This window comes from Nilaparvata lugens, chromosome 1 (assembly GCF_014356525.2).
Source record: "Nilaparvata lugens isolate BPH chromosome 1, ASM1435652v1, whole genome shotgun sequence".
In the NCBI taxonomy this organism is placed as follows: Eukaryota; Metazoa; Arthropoda; class Insecta; order Hemiptera; family Delphacidae; genus Nilaparvata; species Nilaparvata lugens.
This window is the reverse complement of record NC_052504.1, coordinates 83,251,713-83,262,007: the sequence shown is the minus strand read 5'-3', so window position 1 is coordinate 83,262,007 and position 10,295 is coordinate 83,251,713. Positions and strand designations below refer to the sequence as shown.

At 33.3% G+C, this 10,295-nt stretch overlaps 1 protein-coding gene across 1 annotated transcript; it reads left to right on the top strand.

Moving 5' to 3' along the window:
- Window positions 1-423: 423 nt before the first annotated feature.
- LOC111051355 (gustatory and odorant receptor 63a-like) lies at window positions 424-8,451 on the top strand. The gene is made up of 5 exons (XM_039445428.1): window positions 424-914; window positions 2,191-3,132; window positions 4,245-4,322; window positions 6,395-6,484; window positions 7,863-8,451. The coding sequence occupies exons 2-5, from the start codon at window positions 2,209-2,211 to the stop codon at window positions 8,115-8,117; spliced, it is 1,347 nt and encodes a 448-aa protein (XP_039301362.1). The 5' UTR covers window positions 424-914; window positions 2,191-2,208; the 3' UTR covers window positions 8,118-8,451.
- The last annotated feature ends 1,844 nt before the right edge of the window (window positions 8,452-10,295 follow it).

The window sequence follows — 10,295 nt, the reverse complement described above, 5'->3', positions numbered from 1 at the left end:
GTATATTTTGTTTACATTTTTCAATTGATCGGCCTGTCTGATTCCTCAATGATGGTGCTGTTAATGGGGAGGAGTTGATTAATTGTTAGTTTGGCTCAAAAAACTAAATGATAGAATAAATTGAGTTTAATATTCGACACTATATGATTCAATCAACTTCTACAAATGACTATTTCTTCACCATGAGAATCTTTAATAATAATAGAATTAAAATGTGACAAACTTTCTCAAAAATTACTTACACACGGTTTTTATGTTTTATAAAATACTTTCAGTCAATTATGTATACAATTATCTTTCAACATCAAAACCGTGTGTTAATACATTGCAGTACATTGTACTAATACAATGTTAATACATGTATTGTTATGTATTGTTAATATATGTAATGTTAATACATGTTAATACAATGTATTGGTAATACATTTGGTAATACATTGCAGTTCGTACTGGATCATGAAACCATCATCTCTAAAAATGATTTATTGTTAACAATCAATGATCAAACTAATTAAGATGATTGTCCATTTAAACACAATCATGCAAATGAGGAGGTAACATGTAACCTCGATGAAACATGTATTACATCAACGAGTCAAATATTACACATTAATTCCTCTTCTGTTTAATGAAGAGAAAACGTGACAGTGACAACTGGGAATTGATATCGATTCGACCAGCCTCTGGACATGCGACCATTCGTGGTCAAATGTTTTGTTCAAGACCAGCCATTCATCATGCAACCCTTATGTGTCAAAATTTTGTCCATGACATTTTTAATATCAACCACACCCAAAACATAATATTACTCGAAATTTAGTTCATTACTCAGTGTCAGCATCTCATACATCTCATTACTCAGTTGTGATCACTCATAATTTGACAGCACTGGCGATTTCCTAATACGTCCACTGGTATGTACCGTACTAATACTTGATTTTAATAGACAACTGATAATTTGTACTGGATTAAACACAAATTTGAATTAAAATAGCCAAATGACACAATATCGAGAACGTAGTTCTAAAGTTAATTAAGAATCTTGAATATTGGAACCTATAGTAATTTGGGCCTGTTTATTTCCTACAGTACATCAATTCAATTCGTTTATTTCCACTTGGCATATCAATGCATGTTCATATATTTGATTTTTAACGAAATAAGAATTACATTTTAAATAAAACAGTACAAAAGACCATAATTGATTGAGTGGAATTTCCCCAGTAAGTCTATGCGTCTGAGTTTGGGGGACAGTTCCAGCAAGCAGCATTATTCAGTAATAAGTAATTCCTGCATGTATTTGATTTTAGTAAAGTTTCACTTGCGTTCAAGTAGATTTCATCTAATGTACAGAATAACTAAAGCAAGGTGGAAATTGTTCTCGTAAATGAATAATATGATTACAGTTATAATAAATTACTGTTAAATCTTTTAGAATAATTTAAAATTAACAAGGGTGAAGTAAAATATTAGGAAATTTGAATTATTTCCATAAAATACAGTAACTTATCACGTTTGAAACAATTATTAAATTATATTTTTCAATATTGAATAAAATAGAATAGAATGGCTGTTTTTTACCTATTTTTGCCTTTATATTGTAGCTCTAGGCAGAGAAAACTTATACAGTTTAAAAACTTAAGATTGATGTATTCTATGCTCTAGATTCACCTGAAAGTACAATTTGTGGATACTTCTGACGCAACATTTTTCATTTTATGACATAACTTTTGACCTTTCTCATTCAATACAGAAATAGATAAAAATGCAATAACCTCTCCACTTCTAAATTATGAACGTAGATAAATAAAAGTTCATTTCTATCCAGATCGTAATATTTGTCATTTATGAGATATTTTTATCTTTAGATAAAAAATGCAATAAACTCTCCACTTCTAAATCATGAAAGTAGATAAATAAAAGTTCATTTTTATCCAGATTGTAAAATATCTCATTTATGCAATCCTTTCATAAATGAGTCATCTTTGAGATGCAATTAGACTATGAGTTTCTTATTTTCTTCTATAAACGTGCCTTACCCTCAAAAGAGAAATACTTCCCTGGTCGTATTTTCTTGAATACCTTTTAATGCTAATCTTTTATTAAATATGTGTAAATATATATTATAAATATATTTTATTATGCTCCAAGAAATATAAATTCAGTCAGAGGACAATTTCAAATTTGCAGGTCTATTGAATCGCTATAATGAGCGACGAGTCGTTGGAAGTGAAACACAGCCGTAACTTCGAGAGGTCGACAAAACTGATAGTCGGCTTCCTGCGGGTGTACGGGTGTCTGCCCGACTACCGACGAACTGCCAGCCGCTTGCAGAAGGTCATCGTCGTCTATTCCTGCTTATGGCTACTGGGCAATGTCTACACATTCTACACTTACTTCGGCTCCGAACCAATCCAAGACTACTACACACAACTCAACGAGACCGGCTTCCGCATGGAGAGACACGAGGAGACACTCATGTCAGCCACGTGTGTCATTAATTTCTTATTCGGGTTAGTCATCCATGTACTGTACTTCTTGTACTCGAAGCGTATTTTGAACCATCTGGGAAAATGGGTTGAACTGGAGAAGTTCTACTTTGAGAAAGTGAAGAAGGATTTGGTGGATCCGGTAAGTTCAAGTACGTTGAGATGGCTCCTTCTACTGACCGCCTACAATTGCGTCCTGTTCTACATCCAGTTCACACCGCGCTTCAACTTCCAAATCAGACCGGAACTGTCGTTTGCGTTCTTCTGCATCCTACGTTACACCGACGTTCTCTTCCTGACCATAATGCAGGCGGCCTCGTCGGCTGCCAAGACTATTTCCCACCGCTACCTGGACAACTTGGAGAAAGGCGAGCATGGAGACTTGCTGTGGTTGGAGGCAGTCTGGCTGAAGTTGGCCGAATTGATCCGTGACTCGGGCACCGCAATGGCTCCCATCCTTTTCCTGCACATGATGCGCTACGCAGTGCTCGGTCTCTTCTTCAGCTACATGATTTGCGTCCGCTTCATGGTTCTGCTCGATAAAACTGATTTTCTCATCCTTGTCGCATGGACTGCTGAATTCGCCACCATCTACTTTTTCATTTGGAAAATTACGACTTGTGCATATGATGCTCAATATAAGGTGAGCAGCTCACTTACTAACAACTCTCATACTTTATTTGTATTTATTTATTTAATCATTCAGAATTACACAACTTATAGAAAAGTAGCACAGGCTTACGCCCAAAACGGTTCTAATTCTAATTTATACAACAGTCTTATAGGTTTGTGCATGCGTCTAATGCAGTACAATATATTTAACAAGTCTAATATATAAACATTACTACAAATATTGTAATACAGTACGTCCAATAGAGTGATTGAGCTGACGACTGCGTGTTAGGAGAGCCGTCCTTAAATATAATGGGAATAAGGCAAGGAGAAGAAGAATGTATATGCAATACTATACATTCCTTGATGAGGAAAGACTAAAAAACAGTCATGTGTCATGGAATATTGAGCAGGGGTTAGCATGAATTCCAACTGTTTACCATATATTTTTTAATTTGTAGATTTCTCAGGGATGTGAAGCATCCCCCTGAGATAGACTAATTGAAAATTACAAACGTAGTTTAGAGTAGACGTTTCTATTGTTATTCTGATATTTATATTAAAGTTCTCCTTTTCCTTGAAGAAGAAAACTTCTCTTCTCTTCTACAACACTTATTTTATATGCATTGAATTTATTTAACCAATGTGATAGCACGTTCTGTAGCTTAATCAAATAGCTCATTTTGTATTCAATTAATCTGCCGTAGGCTATACTATAGTATATTACTATTATAATATTAGGCTATCTTATTGTGGCAAATCTCCTATTTTATTTGTCAGCTTCAAACCCTATGATGTCTGCCTCATTCATGATATTTAGGTTAATCATTCATAACTCTACCTTCATTGTATTATATCATTCATCCCATCATCATCATCATCATCACCACCTAGGCTTAAAATACTTCTAGAAAGTCGCCTTTTTAAAAGAAAAAAAAATAATATGTCATTATTGTATCTAATAATTCTGTAAACATGATGCTTGAATCGAAACTCTCAAACGTTTTGAAAATAATATGAATACTTGAATCATCAAAGATATTTCTAATAAGAACTCAATTACATTCTGACTTCAATATAATTATTGTAAGTGATGAGACCCTGTTTATAAATATCTAAACAATTACATCTTTTTTGATACAGGTATCGCAGTTAGCTGAAACTCTGAGACATTTTTTGAATGAAAAAGAATGTAATCTGAATCAAGAAATCACAGAGCAGGTAAGTTATCGAGCAAATATGTATCTCATTAAGTTGGCGACTATTTTGATATTACTTCTAAAATTGCTGATTATGGATCAATCTATTATAGTTTCCTAATAAATAACCTAGAGCATAGAAATACTAAAAACATTCACCGCAAGTTGGAAATAATGGGCGTAGCAACACTGGCATTCTATTTTTAATAAAATTTGTCAAAGAGTTTGATTCATTTCCTTTATTGTAATTTAGAACGAAAATTAAAATTCAATAGGATTCTCTCAATGAGAATGAGGTAAATAAATAAGTAAATTGGTTCGGTTGCACAAATGCCTGTTGAATTTAAACTGTGATTAAATGACAAGAGCACCAATTGGAGAAGCCTTTTTTTTAATAGAGCCTTTTAATGTAGGTTGCATATAGTGCCCCTTCTAACCTGTAATGCGGGTTGCATATACTGCCCCCTTTAAACTTGCCAATTCTAACCTGTAATGCGGGCTGCATATTCTGCCCATTCAAACTTGTGATGTGGTTGCATATACTGCCCCTTCTCACCTGTAATGCGGGTTGCATATTCTGCCCATTCAAACTTGTGATGTGGTTGCATTTACTGCCCCTTCTAACCTGTAATGCGGGTTGCATATTCTGCCCATTCAAACCTGTGATGTGGTTGCATATACTGCCCCTTCCAACCTGTAATGCGGGTTGCATATAATGCACCTTTCAACCTGTAATGTGGGTTGCATATCCTACCCCTTCTCATGTTTGATTATATAGTGAGGTTCACGTTATAATTGCAGTGGAGAAATATAGGAAAAACGTTGCAGAACCTTCTGACTTGTCAATGCCTTCTATAGACGGGAACTGATACAGGTTTATTGTTGTTATATTAACAGTTTATCCTCGTTTAAAAAAATAAATTACATTTTATCAAACTAGAGATTATATTAATCAGTAATTTTGACGTGACAACGTCTTATAAATTGGTTTGCCGGGAGACACTTCAAGAAACTGCGTTACGTTCCCACGTTATGCGCTCACAATGAAAGCGAGTGAGAGCGTTCGTTTCGGTTCACGGTCGTCTGGAAAGAGCACGAATAGGAGCAGTGGCGAGCAATGCTGCGGCAGCAGCCGAAGGCATTCACCTGGAGAGAGAGTGAAACGGAGCAGTCAACCTGCGCAGGCGCTGCAAGCAATCTCCTGCGACTGCGCCACTACTTCAAAATGTCAAGTCAATGGTTGTCTCTCTCGCTCTTAGGCGGGCGCGGGCTAACCATGCCCGAGTGGAAGGGACGCGTGCCTCTCACTCACTCTCATTGTGAGTTATTATTTCATCCTTCTTCCTACCATACGAATGAATATTCACATTAAAACTATTTTACCACTCAAAGTCGTTGTCACGTAAAACTTTCGCCCATATACCGACTCTACAGGCAACCATGCATTTTTTTTTATGACGAATTTTAATGATTAAGATGAAATATTTTGTAAACTATTAATTCTACATTGCTAAAAGACGATCTTGCAATAATACAGTATAGCTAAGTCAAATGGTTATTATACATAATTGTGAGTGAGAATATTCTTTCAAATTCTCATAATATTACACTACATGAAGTATACTATGAGTGGGAATTTCTCAAGAACTGTGATGGCTCAAAACGTCAATTTCAGCTGAGAGCAGCTTCTCATAGACCTGTACTCTCGTGCCGGTTTCGACGTTTTGAGCACTTCTAGTTCACGATTTATAATTTATTTTTGATTTGCCCTATAGTACATAGATCATATTATGTGTGGGAATTTCCCTAAAACGGTGGGTGCTCAAAACGAAATAAGAGTTGCTCAAATCAGCTCAAAACGATGGCATATACTGCCCCTTTCAATCTGTAATGTGGGTTGCATATACTGCCCCTTCCAACCTGTAATGCGGGTTGCATATAGTTCCCCTTCTAACCTGTAATGCGGGTTGCATATACTGTCCCTTCTAACCTGTATTGGTTCTCGTGACATCTTCATGATTAAAATTAAACAGGATTTTTTGCAACCGGGTCACTGTCATGTTTAAATAATATTCATTTCTTTCATTTCAATAGGTTATCTCATTTCAAGACACTATTGTAGCATTACCTGCTAAAATAGAACTGCTGGACTACATGGTGGTGGATAAGAAACTGTTTGTATCGGTGAGTGGCTTACAGATTTTTTTCTAAACATACCTTCACTATATTTCATGTTAAACAATAATGTCGTTCTTACTGGGAAAAGGTTTTTTGTAAATCTGAAGCTATCCATCAAGTAACCCTTTATGAAGATGAGGTTCATGTTGAATTGAAGTGTTGTGCTTGAATTAAGCTGCGTTTACACCAAAGTTATTAACAAAACGTTCATTTTTCCATTTTTATAGATTCTATTAGATTAAACACATTATTGACAAACACATAAGCACATCATGTGTAACATAAGTTATGTTTAATCTAATAGCATAAGGATGGAAAGGAATAATAGATATATCATCTAATAATATAAGAATGGGAAAATAAACATTTTGTTAATAACTTTGGTGTAAACGCAGCTTAAGAAGGCTTAATCTTGATACAGTTCACACATTATCAACACTTCTTATATTAATTTTTCAAGAAGCATCGCTTTCATCATCCACAAGAACATCAATGGCCAATAACTTTATTTTTGTTACATCAGCAGTTTTAGACGTAACTAAATAATATGAATTCAATACTGTTTCCAAGATGTTAATCATTCAGCTCAAATTACAAATTATACAGGTCATAAAAATATATTTTCGCCACACTGCACAGAAAGCAGTGTTTCTGCTTTCCAGTCCCTACTGTTTTCCCAGTCCCTACGTAGATCTGAAAGACATTGTTTGCAGACGACTCTCGTCTGACGTCAGAACAGGTTTCTTTCCAGCTAAGGCCGGAAAGAGTACCCTTTTCCGGCCGCTAAATTTCAAGTGTGCAAAAACAGCTGATCAAAAAACTTTTCATCATTTGAGTTTATCATTCAATAATTATTAAAACATTCTTAATAATATCATCTTATTGTCATTTGAAAGAATAAAAAAGTATAAACTCAACCTCTTACATAATTGAACATAATCTTTTAGGTTATTTAGGCAAATCAGAATAAAAAATAAAAATACTTGGACAATTTCCTGATATTCAGATTACCTCAGATTTGCTAGAGCAATGACCTTCCACTTTTGCTTTCAGAAGTGCTTAATAAACAATTATTCTCATATATATATATATATATATATATATATATATTATATATATATATATATATATATATATATATTGTTTATTTTTCTGTGTGGCGAAAAATAGCGTTCGCACCACGGGCAAAAATGTTTTTCCGTCTCTCAATCTTTTCTCAAACCGATTTCGAGCCGGAAAAGTCTCATTTTCGGCCCTAGGTGCGAAATATACTATTTCAGTTATCGATTATTGTTGGATTTGTTTATAGATTCACTTGAAGTCAAGAACAAAAATTCAATACTTCATTCTAACTGCAGTTTTCAACTCTTTGTTCTATTTTCAGATCAATAAACTGTACCTCACCTATCTGATAATATTGGTACAATTCAAAATCGCCGAGTATAACATAAAAGAGAGACTAATAAACCAGAGGCAGCCTACAAGTGCAGTTCAGCCTCCAACAATGGACAACAACTATGTTCAGTCTCCAGACAACAACTATCAACCAGAATTAGTAACAATGACACCTTTCTTGACAACCCTAACAAGCGCACTTAATTTCACGCCACCTGCGTTGAAGGAAGTAACACAACCATGAGTGATATTATTAATAACTTATCCAGCTATACATAACAAATTTCGCGACTACAATCAAATACTATTCAAGAGTAGGAAAACGAGTGTAATCTCGTTAAATGATACCACTTAATTTTGCTAACACTTTATTACTGAAAGAAGTGTAAATAGCACCTGTTGTTATCCGGAGTTGTAACAATTAACTCATGGAGAAATTTAAATACTTTTCGAGGTATTTGGACAGTTTAAGAGAATTATAGTTGAGTTACTAAGAATAATTTCTTATATTCTTGAATGCAATTAAGTCTTTTATTCTTGTATTGAAAAATTATACACAATTTTAGAGAAATGTCTGCTTAATCAATCTTGAGCTTCCTAATTTTCTATGTTCTAATTTTCTATGAAAAACTTGGTTCAGTATTTATTAAAAAAAAAGTGTTCGAGTTATACTTTTTGTGTAGTTGAGAAGTTGATATTGTGGTAATTATTCATATTGAATGAAAAAGACTAAGAAATTGTCAAAAAACCACAGATTCATTGATACTTAGAAAGACCGGTTTCGGTTATTACACCATTGTCAATCTCTGATAAACTCTTTCTAAGTATCAATAAATCAGTGGTTTTTTGACAATTTCTTAGTCTTTTTCATTCAATGTTCTAGTTATAGGAGAGCTATGTCAGGTGTAAAGTTATTTGTAATAATGGTGAAGTTTTACTGATATTAAAGAGTTTTAGATCTTAGCTCGGTTTTAGAGATCAGATCTCCTATTATTTATGAATGTGTAGAGCAGGAAGTGCGGCACTTCAAAGGTCATATTAATTGGCACAATTCTATATTTACTAATAAGCTCTTAGAACTAATATTTGTCACACTGAAAACCCACCCTTCCTGATTTTTTAAATAAAAAAAATAACTCTTCAATGTTTGATTCCATTACGAACTGCTTGTTAAATAATCACTTTTGAACAATTAATTACAACATCAAGATGCTATGTCGTAATTAATTATTCAAAAAATATAAGTTATGGGACACACCACTGTAAATCACAACGTACAAGACGACTCGCGTTCAAGACTTCAATATACTTGAAAGACAACTCACAAAAATGTATTATTTAGTCTACTTGAATCTTGAAAAGGACAGAGGAAGTGCGAGTGAAGGGAGGAATGGAATCAGCTACAAACTTATTAATTAACAAATATAAATCAATATATTCTCTCCATTACTTGCTAGTAATTAAACTTATGTTTAAGCCAGCAATAATATAATCATCACATCAATAAACTAAAAATATTCTATCTTTTTAAAATAGTTAAGATCATTTCAATTTGTTCATTCAGTTGAATTTCAACTGATGAACGATAAATATAATAATTTCACAATTTATTACAAGCATTCTATCACCATAAAGTAAGTAACTAACTTTTAAAATACTATGGATTAACGACTAAATAACTTGAATTTATTACAATATTTGTCTAATTAATTCTCATTGAATAAAATTTCTACATAATCTATTAAAGGCTTGGTCTTTGTAATTTTAAACGTGTTTAAAGAACAATAGAAAAATATAAGTATCAGAGGTGTAAGAAAGCATTGCACATTTTGCATCTCATAAGAGCGTATGAAAAGCTTGTGAAAAGTGTCGGAAATTCTTATAAATGGTTTAAAAAGTGATTTTTACTTTTTTGAAAGCAACTATTGGAAGCTACTAACAATATTAATCTCAACAAACATTAATTCGTGGACTGAACAGTTTTCAATTTTCTATAATTAAAATTGTTGTAGCCGAATTGATATATTGCAAGCTTGTGATTAAAAAAGAGTTGAAAAATATATAAAAATATAAGTTGAAAGCCAAAAATTGTTTTAAAAAATATAAGATAAACTAAAAAGTACATAGACCATACTACACTACATTATTGGTGATCAACATTAAATATTAATGTTAACAACGTTCGATAAAATTTTTGTGAAATAGTAGAATCACAGTTGGAAATTCAAATTTATAATTAAAAATCATTAAACCTCCACCAATAGATCATCGTTTAACGAATGAAACAAAAGAGATCGAATGATAATACTTTTTCCACTCACGTTTCTCACTTGATGATTAAATACGATAATTGAGACTAACTCTCAGACGAGCAGCATCATTTTGGAATAACAACTGAGTTGATTCTTGATTGTAAAGCACA